This window comes from Xyrauchen texanus, chromosome 1, assembly GCF_025860055.1.
Source record: "Xyrauchen texanus isolate HMW12.3.18 chromosome 1, RBS_HiC_50CHRs, whole genome shotgun sequence".
NCBI lineage: Eukaryota > Metazoa > Chordata > Actinopteri > Cypriniformes > Catostomidae > Xyrauchen > Xyrauchen texanus.
Window position 1 is genome coordinate 1253407 of NC_068276.1, and position 18940 is coordinate 1272346.

General features: G+C 41.1%; 3 protein-coding genes and 1 pseudogene across 4 annotated transcripts in view; 1 reads left to right on the forward strand and 3 right to left on the reverse strand.

Annotated features, from left to right (window-relative positions):
* Positions 1-14349, reverse strand: part of LOC127648178 (histone H3) — a 1095985-nt gene extending 1081636 nt beyond the window's left edge. Inside the window, exons 1-2 of one of the 2 annotated variants that reach the window (XM_052132781.1) lie at positions 13428-14349; positions 11474-12967 (exon numbers count right to left, since the gene is read on the reverse strand). In XM_052132781.1, the coding sequence (XP_051988741.1) occupies positions 13929-14339 (411 nt within the window). In that variant the 5' untranslated portion in view covers positions 14340-14349 and the 3' untranslated portion in view covers positions 11474-12967; positions 13428-13928. Of the gene's footprint in view, positions 1-11473; positions 12968-13427 lie in introns of those variants that run through there. The other variant, XM_052132788.1, reaches the window with a different exon arrangement.
* Positions 1-18940, forward strand: part of LOC127648401 (histone H2A-like) — a 374379-nt gene that overhangs the window by 66936 nt on the left and 288503 nt on the right. The window lies entirely within an intron of this gene.
* LOC127648470 (histone H2A) lies at positions 15039-15425 on the reverse strand. The gene has a single exon (XM_052133169.1). It carries the CDS (start codon positions 15423-15425, stop codon positions 15039-15041), a length of 387 nt encoding a protein of 128 aa, XP_051989129.1.
* On the reverse strand, positions 16068-16694 carry LOC127648234 (histone H1-like; annotated as a pseudogene).

Below are 18940 nucleotides of genomic sequence, written 5' to 3' on the forward strand. Positions count from 1 at the left end.
ACACCGCCGCGGCGAGCGAGACGACGGATGGCAGGTTTGGTAATCCCCTGGATGTTATCACGCAACACTTTATGGTGATGCTTAGCACCTCCTTTCCCGAGTCCTTTTCCTCCTTTACCTCTTCCAGACATGATGAGTTTAGTTCAACGAACAATCGTAAATGAGGAAGGCATCTGCGGGTTACAGCCTTTACATTTGCCTACAGGACCTAGTAGAAACACCTCACTGAGGCGGAGCAAACGTTCAGTCTTTGTCACAGTTCACATGTTTGACCCAGAGCAGGTGAAAAATATGTGGGGACAAATATAAAAAATCATGATATGTGGGGACAAATCTGCAAATGGATTTAACAACAATCCCACAGCAAGGCAATTTAAATCAGCTTTCAAAAGAACAGTAGCAAGACAAGCCATCAGAGCTAGTGGCAGCTGTTGTCGCCCTGACAGTGACACTGGAGGCAACATCTTCTGATATGCATTTCAGGCAATGAAGTTCAGCCTGAAACAGAAGACAGAGAAACACATGACTGTAAGTCTTCCCAGCTTGTCCATGTTCAAAGAGGCTGTGGTGGGGTACAGCAGGCTGTGTAGTTAAAACAACTATAAGATGATTCTGTGCACTACCTGTTTATCAGCACTCGGTGTCGAGAGCTCTTCCCAAGAGGAACACACTGATCAACATGAAGTCCCGAGGGAGACTTATCAGACCATCAGACAGTGTCCTGGAAGTCTGCACACACTCACAAGGCCCATCTCTGTCCCCACAAAGGTTCTGGATCTCCATGGTGGTTCTGCATTCAAGGAACTTGAGGCACACATGTTCAACCTAGAACCATACAACAATCACATCTTCATCTCAAAGTACACTTGACCACTTTAGAAATGATGTGAGTTGGGCCATATTCAGGCCTGCACTGCAAAAAGAACAAATCACACACACAATTAATGCACATTATATTCATCAGTTGTATCACAGGTGTTGATCTGCAAGTAGATATTCAACTTGAACAAAAGTGAGTTATATTGTTATTCATGTGGTTATTTATATTCATTTAGCCTAAGAAAATAACCACAATGAATGTTCAACGTAAACAAAAGTTACACAGCATAATCATGTATCCGGAATAACAACTTTAAAGCCTGCAAAACATATGTTTGAAAATGTCAACTGATATCTTACCTCAGTTTCTTCAACTTGTTTCTAATGAAGTAACATGCTGAACGTAATGCTGCTGCAATAAAGAGTAACATAACACGCTCACACTTACAATAAGCAGGGGGGAAAAAACGAGAGTTCAAATAAAATTACTCACCAAAACAGATGATTTCCCATTGAGACCCATAGGAACAGTAGCAGCAGCTTCACTGTTGTGACGTCATGAGCAATCCGGTTATATATATATATATATAGATCGGTGGTTGCGACATTGTCATAAGTCTTCACAGCAGAGATGGTGGCAGTTCTCTGGGCATTAAGGTGGGATGAAGATAATAACAGAAGCATTCAGTCATATGTAGTGACTCGGCAGCAACTTTAGTTACAATTAAAGATACTAAAACTAAATCCAGACCTGATCTACTTGATCTCGTCAACGGAGGAAATTGTTCAGAGACCTGGGAGCAATTGGAGAAACTACATTTAGCCTACGCACGCTACATCATTTGGATAGTTGGAACAAAATGAAGAAACTGATCGAGTACCTACATGAAACTGGATTATACAAAAGGATATAGGCAATCACCATTAATATGTGAATAACGAACAGTAGAGGGCAGCAATACGCCATAGATGCGTCTAGTCTGCCGGAAACAAGAAGACACTGCCATAGACTTCTGTGGTAAACTGAGAATGCGGAAGTGAGGCCCAAACACTGAACCCCATTCATTTCAGTGTTTCTCAAGCACACTCGCTGGTATGTTGATGAAATGACCGCGTTTTTCTTTTTTACATTTTAACGCATTAGCCTTCATGAATCTAGTCAATAACGGTATTTTATGTAGCCGGCTCTAATGTTTATATTTTGATAATAGCTGGTTAGATTCTAATTGCAGTCATTTCACTACTTCACTAGCTTCCATAACCAGATGTTGGCCTACACTTACCCCAAATTACTTGCAGTTATTGGTATTCGTTAACAAACGTATCTTCGTTTGGATTCGATTTGTTAAAGTTAGCAACATTTAGAACAAGACCATATTAGTACACCTAATTTCAATGAATGGTAACTCAACTAGACAACATGGCTGATCATAGTAAAAAGAAAGTATATAACTGCAGATAGCCAATTTATTGACATATTTGACATTTGAAACCATGGGAGACTGACGTTGATGACTTGGCAAGCCAGTTATCTACAAATGATCCAAAAAGCAATAAGGTATGTGATATTCAGAAACCGCACTCCTCCAAAATAATCAATCAATGCCTCTAAACAACAAAAACTGAACATTACACCCTTCATGAAGGCAGGATTTACTGCAGGACTGTTGTACCTAATAACCTGGCAGCTGTATATATGCTTAAAGGCTTCATAGAAATGCCACAATTGAATATTGTAATAGTGGAGTGCAAACACCAACAGTAACCCAGACAAGCTCTCTTCCACATTTTTGCACATTTGTAAATAGTGTATATGGGACATAAAATTTGAACTAGAGGCATTTACAAATCTTTGCTTTCAGCTACTGGCCTTCACTTTGTGTCATGTGACAGTCCTAATGCAGGTGAAGAGATAGAATAATGGCTACCGACACTGCACGGCCTTGTGGTGGGAACAGGTATAGGGAGAGAAGATTCGTTACCAAGATGTGTGGAATATATGTTTACGCTCCCATGCATTACAAATGGTCTCTTAGGCCAGCCGCTTGTGCACAAGCACAAAACTGAAGTCATATTTTACTAGTTACATAGAAACCAGTGATGAATTGAAGCTGCACAACTCATGTTTATGGCTCCCTGTGACCAATAACAGTGAATGTTTCCCAGAAGAAAAAAAAATGGCTTGATTTGAGAATGTCAAAGGAAGATCTAATTCGCCTTATTCACCTCGAACGTTCCACCGAGCCTGAGGGGTACACTTACCACTTCCGGTAGTTCTCACAACGCGATTTCTCTCAGTGCAATGGCGCCTCACTGCTGTGTTCACCGATGCACTTCATCACACAGGAAAAAATCCAACAGAGGACAAATGTTTCACCGTTTCCCCAAAGATCATGGACTACATCGACAATGGATAATAAACATCAGAAGGGATCCTGGTCGTAATATTCTGAGTAGGGGTGGAACGGTACATGTATTCGTATTGAACCGAAACGGTACGGGTGTCACGGTTCGGTGCACAAATTTACACGGACAATACACGGTATAAAAATAAATAAAAAGGGAGGAGCGGGCGCTGTGTGTATGTGTGTGAGTGAGAGGCGCGGGCGCGATCGGTGTGTGGTATTTAGCTTCTAGTCACAAGCTAACCTAGGGGATACATCACATCAGTTTTCCTAGCTAGGAGGAGGATGTACAGGAGTCAGATTGAGTCTGATCAATACAATTATACATGTAAAAATGTTTATATGATTTTATTTTCTGATGCAGATAAACACATACACAAAAGTGTGCTCGCAGCATTTCCTCCCAGACTGCATTGTGAAAAGCAAGACTGGCATCACCAAGTTGAAACAGGGAGCTGTGCCAACTGTGTTTGCATGGAGTTCTGTCAGACCAGACAGGAGGAGTGTTGTTAGAACTGCAAGGTAGTATTTAGATGAATTAAATTACTAGTGTGCAATGCATTTATTAACTGTGTAGTGACAGTATTTCTCTGTTGATGATTTCCAGTAATGTTTCCACGGATCTCGATGATCGACATGGTGTGAATGTGTTGAGGTACTTAAAAGATGTAATTGGTTACATGAATTGAGCATGAGTATCATTGTAAAATGCCTAATGTGTCCATCAATATGTTTCACTTATACTTCCAGTGAAGAAACACCACCTCCGCACCCAGACCATGAATATGCTGCACTGCCTCCCTCACTTCAAGATCAACTTGAGGAAGCCCGCAAGACCATCTGTGATCAAGAACTTTTCATTTTAGAGCTTCAACAAAAAACGTTTTTGATTTCAAATTTTCAGGGTGACGATAAACAGATTTCATTTTATACAGGGTTCCCAGATTATGATACATTTAAAGCTGTGTTTATGGCCCTGCAACCTACTGCAGAAAATATGGTGGGATGGATTCAGGCTCAGCGACTTAAACATACAAGTGGGGAGGTACTTCGTCAAGGCTTTAGCGCCTCTAAATTGTCCACTATGGACCAGTTTTTCCTTTTTCTTTTTAAGTTGAGGCAGGGATTTCCTGAGCAGGATCTTGCAACCCGTTTCCATGTATCACAGTCAACAGTAAGCAGCATCTGTGTGACCTGGGTCAATTTTTTGTATTTTATGTTGGGATCACTTCCAATGTGGCCTTCAAGGAAAACTGTGGATGAACTTACACCAGATTGTTTTAAATGCACGTTTCCGGCTACTAGAGTTATATTGGATTGCACAGAAATTCATGTACAGAAACCTAGCTCCAAGGTCCTTAACTCAGCAATTTATTCACACTACAAAGGTAACACCACATTTAAGGGCCTAATAGGCATTGCCCCCTCAGGTGAAGTGACTTTTGTCAGTGATTTATATACAGGTTCAATATCTGACAAAGAAATTACCAAAAAATCAGGTATCCTTTCTGTTCTCGAAGAAGGAGATATGGTAATGGCCGATAAAGGCTTTCTCATCAAGGACCCTCTCGCTGAAAGACAGGTCTCCCTTGTAATCCCTCCTTTTTTAGGCCCAAGTGGACACTTCACTGCAGACGAAGTACGAAAGACTCAAGCGATAGCAAGACTGCAAATTCATGTAGAGCGCGCTATTAGGCGGATTAAAGAGTACCATATTTCTGATAAAGTTTTACCCATGACACTGGTGGGCTCCGTTAACCAACTGTGGGCCGTCTGTGCCCTCTTAACTAATTTTTAAGGTCCTCTCTTTTAAAATTGTAATGTTAATGTAAATATCTACCAATGTTATATAAATCTCTACAACTGAAATCTTAATATCTACAAATGTATTCAAACCTTGAATAGAAAGTGTTCATCTTTACGAATCTGTACAAAGCCTTAACAATCATTATTGTTCTTCTTTATGAATCTATACATATGTGAACTTGTATAGTTAACATAGCACCTTATCATGGTCAGTGTATCACAGGATCAGTCCCTATAATCACTTCTCATGCTCTTTACTTTTACATACCTGTGAGTGATTTGATTGTTTTCCATGCATGTGTGTGTGTATGTATAATCTACTGGATGTGTATCTATCTAAAGTATAAAGTACAATTGTATTACACATGGATGATGTCCTTCATAACTTTATAATTTAATATACCGGAACCAGAACAGGTCAGAATATCAGAAAACATTAAAACAAACATTGATAGGCACACTGGTCTAGGTTTGTAAAGGTAACTTTGTACATAGTTGGTACGGGGGAATAATGTAAAATGGCCTGCCAGTATACTGTAAGCATGGAAAAGGAACCAGAACATCAGAAAACAGGCCGTTCAAAAAACATTGATAGGCACAATGGTCTAGGTTTGTAAAGGTAACCATGTACATAGAAGTATGGAAAAGGAACAGGTCAGAACAATAGAAATTACATTAGGAACAAACCATTTGAAAACATTAACAAAAGAACTACATAAACAGATTATCAGTGATGTATTACATGCTTTTGTTACACAAAGAAGGCAGAAAGTGAGAGAAAAAGAATGTGCCCAATTTACATTTTATGTTCTCCCACTCCTTTGGTTGGAAGTGCACCCACTCCAAGTGATGGTCATCACTGCACTTCACAAAAAAGTCACACCACTTCAACCCAGTGATGCCCATCTGCCCCATCACTTGAAAATAGTATTCATGTGTGGTCTTCAGGCGAAGGCTACCATCAGCCTTGCAACGCAAGTACTTGCAATCCCTCACGCTCCCTTTGTTGGGGCACTTGATCTCCAGGAGGCCGTGCGTTGGTGAGGCACTGGGGTCAATCACTTTTCGGTCAGGTGAGGCACCTAGGTGTGGGGCGTGGTGGTTGATGACGAAGCCACAGGGGAAGATCTCATAGCCAGTGGTCTTGATATTCGGCCGCAGCAACAGGCTCCAGTTCCAAACCTCTCTTCATCACCTTAGTCTGCACTATTTTCTTTTTCAAATTGGCAGCTAATACGTTGTAGTCTGCCACCCTTGAACAAATCCTCTTGAAGGAAGAGGAGGTAAGACGGTTGGCTCGAACTTTATGCCAGGTCTTGCTATGGCTCTGTTCCCTTGTCTCTATCTCCAGCTGTATTGCAACAGCCTGAGTGACCACCAGGCCACCATAGTAGCACGGCTCAGTGTCATCCAGGACAGTGGCTGTGATGGTAAGGGAAACAGGGGATCATCATTAGCCCTGGAAGACTGTGTTGTGTGGTAGGTAAGCACAGATCCCTTTGGAAGGTCTCCAAAGTCGGTAGAGACAAGAGCAGCAGGCTGTTTTCTGTTCTCCTCCAGCAGCTTGAACATCTGACTCTTGCTTTCTATTTGACTCAGGTTTCAGTGTAGGCTCTCTGCAAAGGCATTTGATGCACAGGACAGTACAGGTTTGACATCACCCCTTCAGACGAGCGTTGCCTCTTTGGCGGAGGTGCGTTGGTCACCGGTGGTTTTAGCTTTGAGACACTCACAGAGCTCACCGTTCTTGGACTGACACCCAGGGCCCTCGGTGGAACGTGCCAGGCTTGAGGCAGTGACGTCTTTCTCGTTGTTGGGGGGACAGATGTGTAGCCCATCTTGGCAAAATGAGCGAGAGTGTAGAGCAGCCCGATGAGATGGTTGCACTGTCCCAAGCCAGCTTTGCAGTTGCATTGCGTCTCCCTTATAAATGGCTGCTCAAGTGACAGCTCCACCTGAAAAGATAATCAAACTTTAGACACTTCAGAGTTATTAACAAATATATTGCATATATATATATATATATATATATATATCACCATGGAAATCTAGGCCCATGGACGGGCCCTTAAATGTACAAAATAAAAGTATGCGATAAACAAAACAGCTGTGTGTTACATTGGTACACATGCCACATATCTTTGGAAAGCTACATTTCTTGATTTTCTATTGATATAAACCATTTTAAGATACAATCACAACAGCAGGTACAATCTATATCTTTGTCAGACCACCAACATATAAACAACCAATAACAAAATTTAGGCAACTCACCTATGATGCCTCATAGTTGTACACTGAGCCATAACTTCCCGACAAAAACGGTGTTGTTTCATTGTCAAATGTCCAAATGATCAAATCAAGTAAAATGTTTAGTCCAAATCACATTATTACATCAATAAATATCCACAGACTCTTGTTGCATCATTTCAAAGCACCTGGCAGCTGTGCCTAATCTTTCACATATTACCGGTAATAACTTCAGTTCAGATGTAAACATTTCCTATATCCGGTATCAAAATGGAAGCACGCACTCTGACCTTTCGATTGACACCTCATTTGACCCAATAGGAGCTTCCATGTCCTGTCCACAGCCTTCAATACCCAACCACCATCTGTGTCGAGTGTAAGGGCATACCCACTTTCCTTTGTTTACTGATCAAACCAATTACATTGAAGAGTGGAAATGACTGACGCATCGTATAGCCAATGAAATTCTGAAAACAGTGATATGCGGCTTTAGTGGAACGATTAGAGTACGGCTCTGTTATTCCTGTGCGCAAAGTTTCCTCGAGTTTACCCACTGCTGTAGCCTCCAGCGTAAATGCATGCAGAGCTGCTTTGGAACTGTTTACACATTTGGCGATTTAAATATGGTGAAACGGACGCGAAAAACAGGATTTTCACCCCAGGATGCGATATAAGAAGGCATTCATTGTCAAAATTCTGAGTTTGGAGATGAAATTTCTGAAAACAATACAGATGATTCAGAGGCAGATGGAGAGATGAGACATGGCTCTGGACAAGTAAGTGTTTTCTTGTGTTTATAACATATATTACTGTATATTCCGCATAAATAAGCTTTAGTTTGAATAATGAATACACATTTTGTAATTACCCTTTGTCGTGTGTTTCCTCAGTGAGTGTTTGAACCGTTTGTGCGTGTTTTTAGTTCATTGTTTGTTTCAGATCTATTGACATGCTATATAGATGTTTTGTATATTTACTGTAAATATATATATATATATATAGTAAATAAATCAATAAATATAAGTTGAAAATAAGAATATATGTTTGAGAGTCTATTTGTTACAATGCGGGGAGGTGGGGGAGGTGTAGGGCCATCTATTTGTTACAATGCTGAATTCATGGGGGAGGTGTAGGCCCATCTCTTTGTTCCATAGTACATTGGCAAAGTATACAGTATTTACAGTAAATATACATACAATAATACATTTTTACACACTCGAAAAGAAAAACTAATATATATATATATATATATAGAATACAGAAAAGATGGAAAAGTTGTGTCTAGCTTTGTAAATTACATTTATTTATTCTCCCCACTCCCCAGCGGCCACATAAAGTGGAGCAGCAGGACAGCACCTCATCAAGAGAGGAGGGCTTTCAGAGAGACACTTGCTGAGGAGCTGGCAGAGTTGGGGTCTCACTCCACAGCCAGACCCAGTATCTCCTGCTCCACGAAGAGCACATCACAGGCCGTTGCACATCACCAAATCTTGCACCGCTGGTCGTCTGAAGTGCAGGCAGTGTCATGCAAAGACACCAGTGAAGTACTCTCCTGTGTTGTGCCTATGTGCTTTGTACCCAAATGTGACTGCTACAATGACTGGCATGTTGCTAGAAACATGTACAATTTTATAATGGTTTGTAAATACTTTATGTAAAAATTAATGTAAATAGTTTGTTGTGTATTTTTTATATAAACAAATTGTCCACCATAGCACTAGTTTTGACTCTTTTATATGCACAACATTTAGTTTCAAGAAGGGAAAAGGCACTCTAATGTGTTTATGCATCAGTTACTCTGTGTCAGCAAAACTAATAGTGGATCTGGATATGGAATATGATAGCTCTAAGTGTCATCTTTCATTAGAGCCCAAAATTATGACTGTACGTTGAAGCGTTCAAAAGTTGCAGCCTTTTTGTCCTAGGTTTCCAAAGTGACCTTTTGGAGTATCCAAAAGGCACTTTTGTAAAACGCCTGGGTGTACCCTTAGAAAAACATGTGTAAAATATTCATTTTTTATGATATTGTTATAACATTTGAACTTGGACTAGGTAAGGATTCATGCTGTGATCCCATTGTGTTCTCAAGCTAATAGCTACAAGTTATAGTCATCTGCAGGCATCTGTATGCAAAAAAATTTCAGGCGGAAAAAAAATTCTATTTCATTGTGTTCAAACTTCTATTACTCAAAATCAGTAGCACTTACAGTAATTCTGACAGCTGGAGAAAAAACTTCAGAGTGCCCCCTTTCAAATGTGACCAAAACCATGCATGTACTCCAAACGGTTCAAGAACAGCTTTAAATTTACTTCGGGTATGCCTTGATTAGGCGTTTTAGGCTAATTTTACAGGATTGGGAAGAGGATATATATATATATACACACACACACACACACACACACATTTACATACACTGAGTGTGCAATGAATTAGGTACATCTGGCATTTAAATGATCTGCCATGAAACTATTACAGCTACATGCTGGTAGTGGTAGGTTGTTTACAGCTGTGATACTTGCGAACACAACTTGAAAGATACCTAATATCTTGGGCACTCATTGTACAAAAAAGTCAGGGTTGTGGAAAAGCTAATATTAAGATTGAACAGTATGAATTCCATATGCCAATTTTAAACAGACAAGTGATTTGTAAGCTAATTACATTTTGAAGAACCTTCCTCAACCCTGGATAACTACACTGCTCCAAGAACTGAGCAACTCTTATCTTAACATGAATAACATGAACATGTACTTACCTTACCTTATCACTTACCTGATTTTATTACACTATCATTGTGAACACGCAATAGCAACATGCACCTAGCCCTGTCTGGCTTTGCTAATTTGAAACAAGATAATATTTGAGTAGATATCAATGAAGCTTATGTGACTACATCAACTACAGATAACATGTTAATGAGATAAAATCAACATGTTATTTTCAGTCAGACAGGGAAAGGTACATTGTTGATATAAACTCATAATGAACATTTAGCAAGCTGGTTTAACTGTGGCACTGCTCTGCGAACTGAGCAGTTTGTCCACTTAGCACCTGTATGTTGTAAGGTGCCTCATTTTTCCGCACTGAGGGAAAAGACCTAGCCTTCACAAATATGTGTGATGGGCTCTTATTGACTGTCGATTAAAAAGACATGTTAAGTGTTAAATAAAATCTAACATCATACACAGTCAACAACTCCATATCACTTACAGCTTACTAACCTTAACTTACCCCTAGTTGCTACAAGCTAGCAGAAACTGAGGTACATTAGCGTCCATTCATACCTTCAATGTCGTGGATAAATCCTTCGATCCAGTTACTGTATCCCTTAATTAACACAGCCCGGGGGATGTTGCAGTCGGTACTGGCCCACTGCTCCACATTTTGTACTGTTAATTCAGGCAGACAGGAAAGACTGGTGGTCCACACTGGAGTTTCCATTGCTGGTGCTGCTGCGTCGGAGTCAAAATTCCAGGTTTGTGTACCCCTCAACGGCGTTCGAGTTTTCAAAATGGCCGCCAGGTGAATAAGGCAAATAGGTCTTTGTCAGACACGTGGGTTTGTTGTGTGTGACGTCACCGTGGCGCCATTTTTGAGGTATCGCGACTGACTGAGTGAGAATTAAAGAGATTGCAAGAGTAGAGGTACATAAGATAACATAGTGTTGAGAAGTTGTGGTGCATTTGCCGTGGACCAGAAAGCAAGGACGACATGGTAGCCTGTGACAACCAAAACTGCATAATTGTGTGGTTTCATCTAACTTGTGTGGGGCTACAACATGCACCTGCCGAAGACGACATTTGGATCCGTTCTCATTGTTCCACATAAGCCCAAGCTGCTGTCTCGCATGTTATACGTTTTCCTTTAAGCAAACACACTCAGGTTTTTCTCAAAGTATTGTTGTTGACACTGTTCAGGTTAGACATATCAAAAACATGTTTGTTTTAAAACATACAATGCTAAAAAAAAGGCATGACCTAAAGTGTTAGTTTCTGCACTTTAATGTTAGTGATTACTTGCATTCACAAATATATAAATTATATAATATTCGGTTCATGTGATTTGAACAGTTAACATTATTGTAATTGTCAAAATATGCAAGTATTAAGCCTTACCAATGTGTTCGTTTTCATACTTTATTTAGCTGTCAAAGTGAATAAAAAAAACAATACATTTATGAATTTTTTTGTCAAACATGCTTTATTGTTAATGCAAGGCTGGTCAAGCAGGATAAAGCATCAGCACATTGCAATAGATGGACACAGTGGAAGGAGTACAAACAAAGTTGCATACATTGAAATTAAGTTTAACTTCAGAACATCAGACAAAAAAAAAAAAGTGCAAAATGATGGGACCCCACGACAAGGGTTGAAAACCACTGTACTACACTACAGTTGGACATTGGTTTGTCAGCGCACAACAGACAGGGACGATCTTATCTAAAAATGTGATATCCTCACCTTCACATGGGAGGATCATGTTGATGGGTATGGTTCCTGTTAAAAGGTTATATTTTTGACAAATATTTCCAATCACTCTTTCAACATGGATTCTTAGGTGAGCTACTTTTCTTGTCTCCTCCACATCTCTTGCAGCTAGCTGACAGTAACCCCTTGTAAAGGCTGGGAGTTTGACCTCTGCACACAACATGCCAACACTTTCCTTTATATCAAAACCTCTATCAGCCAATACAATGTCCCCTGGCAACAATTTTTCAAGAAAACCACTATTTTCTGTAATGCGTTTATCACTTGTATGGCCACCCCACCCTTTTGATATGAAACAAATAGATCCCTTCGGTGTAATACCTATCAAATATTTCATAATGTGATTGTGCTTGTAGCTGGAAAACATTTGAGCACGTGCTTTCAGATTTGATGGTTTCTCTGTGAAAATCTTAAAACAGTCAATGATCACTGCTACTCTGCGTCCAAAGGACTCCACAAATTGGTGAGGCATAATTTTTAAAAGTGTCTCTTTCTGGCCATATGATGGAATGGCTCAGGTTTGCATACATAAATGACACAATTTCATGACATGTTCTGTATACGGTCTTTGGGAAAACACGAAAAAGATGGGCTAGATGTTGTGCAGGCAGATCCAGTCTGAGGTGCATAAAGGTTGTGAGAAGCATTTGAAATGGACTAAGAACTTTCATCTTTTGGTCTGACATGAGGCACCAAAAAATTTAGTAAGGCCATAAAGGCTCCCAGGTTTGGCAGTCCTGTGTAGTACTTAACTTTATCATCATTGTCTCCAAAAAAACTATCAGACATCCTGTGCTCATCAAGTTCACGTCGCAGCTGTATGTTTTCTTCCAACTTCTGCAGATCTGTGCACACATAAGTTACATTCTGTTTGTGTCACAGCCATCCCCGGAGTTGTGTGGGTCCCTTCCTCAGTGTGTTGCTTGCCATGTCCTACAGCATCATGTGTCTCCTCAGTGTGTTGCTCACCATCTCCAGCCGCTTGTCTCCTCAGCATGTGGCACATCTCCATCAGCCTCTTGTGTCTCCTCAGTTTCGCTCGCCACCTCCTTCAGCTGGCTGCAGTGTGTTTTTTCTTTCCTCCCTCTTAATTTGTCTTGCCGAGCATGTAGTGTTGGTGTGAGAGATTTCTGTGTGACCCAGATGGAGGGCGGGTGCCCAGTCTGGGTCAGTCTCCATCATCTCATATGCAGGTTGACCTGCAATAACATGAAAGTTTTTATCTTCAAAACATGGGACCAAAAGTGTTAACATTAATCATAGATTATACTAAAGTATTAGTACAGACACTGAGCAAATATAATTCAGCTAAAAAATATTTTAATACCGAGAAAGTATTAAAACAGTGCTTCACATTTCAGACTGCAAGTCACACCGAAGTGAAGTTAATTTTCTGCAAAAACAGTGAGTAACGTTAAATTTCAAGCCTTACAAATTTTTAAATGTACCTTTTTCCATTCTAAATCTATATCCATTTAGTTGACATTGCAGTTGAGTAAAGTACAAAGTAAGGTACAAACCCCAAAAATAATAAGTGCTGTGGTGAAGTAAAACAATTATTTTATAGCCCTGTAAAAGACGATTGCATAACATTTTACAGTATAAACAATAAAAGACTAATACTTTAAATGTGTCAACATCATCACCTTTATGTCTTACCTTTATGAAAATGTTGAGAGCAGACATACATAAACGGAGATATGTTTGCAAAGGTGATGTTTTTGCGTCGCACAGCTCCAACCCAGGCCATCCGACGCCTTTTTGTTACGTCCGCGACATGCTGTCCATGTCCTTTCTTCAAAGTGGGAAAGCTAATAAAAAACCTTTCCCCGTTGTTCAGTTTGTAACCCTTTCTGTCGTGACTTACTATTGCAGCCCATCACACGAGAACGCACCATTTTATCACATTTATGAACACAATTCTCCAAGCAGAATACACCAGCATTGATACCTTACAAATGGCGGCTACGCCCATAATGCACTTCGCGATTCACGAGTGTGACGTCACCTGACAATGACCGATAGAGTTGACTTTAACTAACTTCGAAATTTAAAATCTACCAACAATTACAAACGGACTGGAAAATCGACTCTTTGAGGGTAAATGAAGTGGCTCTTAAAAGAGCCTTTGTGGCTGATGTGAATGACGTCGCTGTGGATTTAAGCGCGCTCTCCGCGAATGCGGCGGGCCAGCTGGATGTCTTTGGGCATGATGGTGACCCTCTTGGCGTGGATGGCGCACAAGTTGGTGTCCTCGAACAGACCGACCAAATAAGCCTCGCTGGACTCCTGCAGGGCCATGACGGCGGAGCTCTGGAAGCGCAGATCCGTCTTGAAATCCTGAGCGATTTCTCTCACCAGACGCTGGAAAGGCAGTTTGCGGATCAGCAGCTCAGTGGACTTCTGATAACGGCGGATCTCTCTCAGCGCCACGGTACCGGGCCTGTAACGATGAGGCTTCTTGACTCCACCGGTGGCGGGGGCGCTCTTGCGGGCGGCTTTAGTAGCGAGCTGCTTCCTCGGGGCTTTTCCACCGGTGGACTTGCGAGCGGTTTGTTTGGTTCTTGCCATGATAACGAGATTCTCTTCTCCGTTCAACACAATAAATGAAGAACAGCGACACACCGCTGCTATTTAAAGCCGTGTGCGAACACGCGCCCAGTGTGGTGAGGGTTTAGAGGCGTGTGATTGGCTGATGTGAACGTGTACGCATGACAGTTGACCAATGACTGTGCGGCACGACTTTTCAAACAAGCGGCGACAGTTTCCCGCTCAAAATCGTTAGTTCAGTTTACCTCAATGCGCATTAAATAAACGCTTCACGTTTCTTTGTCCAGCTTTTATACTCGAGTACTATAATTCATTTATTTAAAATTATGAATGTAGCATGATGAATTGTAATAACTAATAAGCAGGTAATAGCAGTAGCAGATTTAATTATAAGAAATACTTCATTAACGCATTTGCGTACTTGGGGCAGGATTAAAACGTAGACAAATATATTGGGTTAAAATGTGTAGATTATTTATACTACACGGATCCCACAACTGCATCTGTCATTCAATCACTTTGTTTCACATTATGTGAGAAAACAGCGCTTAAAACAATATAATCTGCAGTTGATTTTTTTAAAGGTTCCCTTCCATTTATTTCATGCAAGTGTGTAATAAATGGCCAATGAAACGTGAATAAAAGAACAATTCACTCTCTCATAGTTCAAGTGTGTGGCTCTTAAAAGAGCCTTTGTGTTTGTGACAGACTTCAGTCCGTTTACTTGGTCTTCACGGGTTTCTCGGTCTTCTTGGGCAGCAGCACAGCCTGGATGTTGGGCAGCACCCCACCCTGAGCGATGGTCACTCCACCCAAGAGTTTGTTCAACTCCTCGTCGTTCCGCACTGCCAGCTGCAGGTGACGGGGAATGATACGGGTCTTCTTGTTGTCCCGAGCGGCGTTTCCGGCCAACTCCAGGATCTCAGCGGTGAGATACTCGAGCACAGCGGCCAGATACACCGGAGCACCGGCGCCGACGCGCTCAGCGTAGTTTCCTTTGCGGAGCAGTCTGTGCACACGACCGACGGGGAACTGCAGTCCCGCCCTGGATGAGCGAGTCTTAGCCTTCGCTCTCGCTTTACCGCCGGTTTTACCTCTGCCGCTCATGTTCAGATTAAACTATTTCAACACACTGTAGAAACAGAATACTCACTGTGACGCTGTCAACAGTTTTTAAAGCAGGCAGTCAGTCGTCTATTGGCTGGAGTCTGTAAAACATTCTAACCAATCACATAACTTCCCTCCGAACTCTAAACTCCTCCCTCTTTTTCTCCACTACATTCTGTGTTCATGAGAAACTTCCAGCTGAACGAGTTTTAAATCCAGTTTAATGTAAAAGACAATATCGATAATAATAATATGGTCAAATATATCTGACCTGAAGTAAATTTGATATTTCAGTGATATAGTCATAATCGATGCAGTTATTCATATAAAATGTTGTCAGATGCAAGATGTTGGTGCAATTACCTTCATTTTAGTTTTATGAAACACTGATTTTACACTCAACTTGTCAGGCGGGTGAAACTTAAACTGAATATCACGTTTGATGTTTTCTGAATATGCTGTTTTTTTGATTTTGGTGTTTTTGGTTTATTACAGTCATAGTCAGGAGCAATTGTGTCCTCTCACAACCAATCTAATAAAACATCACAAAATAAATATAAAATACAAAGGTGTTGCTCTTTTATATGAAATAGTGGGTGGCTCTTAAAAGAGCCGTTTTGAGGGAGAAACTCGGAAGATCATTTACTTCTTTTTGGGAGCTGCTTTCTTAGGCTTGGCTGCTTTAGCCTTTGCCGTTTTGGGTTTGACAACTTTGGCCTTTTGGGGCTCTTGGCTGCTTTCTTGGCGGCTGCTGGTTTCTTTGCCTTCTTGGGGCTCTTCGTTGCCTTTTAGCGGCTGCTGGTTTCTTCGCCTTCTTGGGAGATTTCTTGGCGGCAGGTTTCTTAGCCGCGGCACTCTTGGGCTTCTTAGCAGCGGCGGGTTTCTTGACTGCGGCCTTCTTGGCTTTAGGAGCGGCTTTCTTGGCGGGTTTCTTCGTGCTCTCGGATTGTTTCTTGTTGAGCTTGAATGAGCCGGAGGCGCCGGTCCCTTTGGTCTGCACCAGAGTCCCTTTAGTCACCAGACTCCTAACGGCGATCTTGACGCGGGAGTTGTTCTTCTCCACATCGTATCCACCGGCGGCGAGAGCTTTCTTCAGGGCGGCGAGAGACACGCCGCTCCTCTCCTTGGACGCGGTCACAGTTTTGACTATGAGATCACCGACGCTTGGACCCGTTTTCTTGGGTTTGGCAGCAGATTTCTTCTTGGGCGATTTGGCCGGCGGGGCGGCTGCAGCTGGAGCGGTTTCTGCCATCTCTCTGATCGGATCTGTAATCTCACAAACACACACGAGCACTGAGTGCAGTAATGAACAGCGACTGAGCGGCGCTGCGCTCTTAAAACCCTCATGAGAACCTGAAAGACTCAATCCGCTCGTGACTGCGTCTGTGTGCCTCCGAGAGCCGCTCGCGCTTGTGTTTTCTCCTCTCACATTTAGAGCAAAACTGGAGCGATAAAACAGTTTAATGGAGTGAAAACAATGTGAACACAGAGCAGGAGTTCTGCGCTTTATCTGGAGACTAAAACGCGCGACGAGGAAACTTTTAGTTTCATGTCTAAACTTCAAATCCACATCGCGCACCAGCTATTGGAAAAGACCGCGTGTGATTTGGATGTGATTTTCATGCAGAAATGATTATATTTGATTGAACGCGTCTTCTGTGTTTTCAACACACACTTTGATAATGACTTTAATGAAATGAGCATCACTGAGGGACTTGTGGACTGTTTCATACAGGAGTTGTTTTGGGCAGATTGAAGCACACGCTCCGTGTCTGTTTGTGACTCATGTGTGTTCAGCTGCTGCTTCTTGTGTGTTTGTTGTTGTCATTTGTCTAAAATCAGATACTGACGTTGAATCTATGAAGCTAAGTAATTAAAATAATTATAGTTTCAATAAACTTGTCTGGGACAAATCCAAATGATTCGTTGGCATGTTTAATTGTAACTAACTGATTACGACACTTTTCACAAACTGATTATTTATTAATTAACAATCATGGTTATCTAGTTATTTTTCTTTGCTGATCTGGCACAACCAACTCACACAATCAATGTTAGCTCTTTGACAGTCAAGCAAATAGGTAGATATTTCAGTAGGAGGTACTGTTTCATATTGTAACCAATACTATGTATGATGCCTTTACACATTATGTAAAGGTGATTAAAACATACACATTATATTCTGAAATGCATAACGTATGATCATGCATTTGTTTTCGTATCTCCTCTGGCATGTAATCTGTTGTGTAACTCATTATAGCCAAAAATAATTCTCACAATTAACAATTGTGTCTAGCTTCTGTAGTTTTTTGTATTTCTGAACAATTAAAAAATATATACATTAACTGAACAGGATACATTTTTTCACAGTATTAATGCACTGGTAGATGAAAAGTTAAACCTGAAGGGCAGCATTTGCATATTCAAACATGTGAATCAAACTAAACAACACCACATTCACTGATTCAAGATGTCCTAATGGGATGGATGAGCCTGGTGGCTTCTACACAGTTTGTCAATGCGTGGTTTCATTTTAGTGAGAGCCAGGCTCATGTCACTTTCGACCTCCAAACGGGCGCTGCAGACGCGGCGTCAGCCGATTTTGCCGGGGCTTCAGCCCCGAATGTATTATGAAACCGGACAATAGCCTATGTAAACCCCCGAAATCATAATTTGCCTTATTTCATCGTGCTTTGGCTTTGCACATACTGCATACAGCCTGTAAAAATAGACATAGGTCTTAAAAATAATCTAGCCTATAGAATAAGTTACTTTGCTGTCGGTAGCCTATGGGCGACTCCGTTCCTTCCTCTCTGTTGAATATGCAGCAGGTAGGGGAGGAGCTTGCACAGTCGTTGACATCAACTAACGTTACTTAGTGGCGAGTTAACGGCAATTAGCAGGAAAGACCGCAAAAATGAAGCAAATGAGGCTTTGTGGATTTTTCCGAAACAAGTCAGTGGGTAAGAATTAAATTTTTTTTTGTCCTTAAAGTCTGAAGATCATCATCTGGCAGGCTTTCACCCACAGTAGGCCTCACTCTCCTGTCCTCAAGAGGTGCACTAGCGACTGACATTACAGATTGTATCCTCTAGCATTCTTGTTAGTGCACCAGAGTCCCACTTCAGGAACGTTGGTTCGAGACCTGTGCAGAGCGTACTTTTCTTATTTATCAGGTGTTGTTTTCTCTAAGGATAACCAATAAGCATTAGCATAAAATGTATGTGTGACATGTTTTGTGATATTAGTTTGTAGTAAATATACACTTTGATTTGATTAAATGATTTTGTAGATGGTAGCAAAGATGAGCAACAGACTGAGGAGCAGCAGCAGCAGCAGCAGCTGTGCCAGAATCAGGCATGGAAACTGGTAACAATTAATCAGTCACTTTACTTTAGAGAAATTTAAAAGTGAAACATTGTTTATCTCAATGATCCTAATGAAAGGATTTTGACAGATGAATTATTCTCATAGAGATGATGAGAATTATATACAGTTCGGTGCCATGGTGTGTC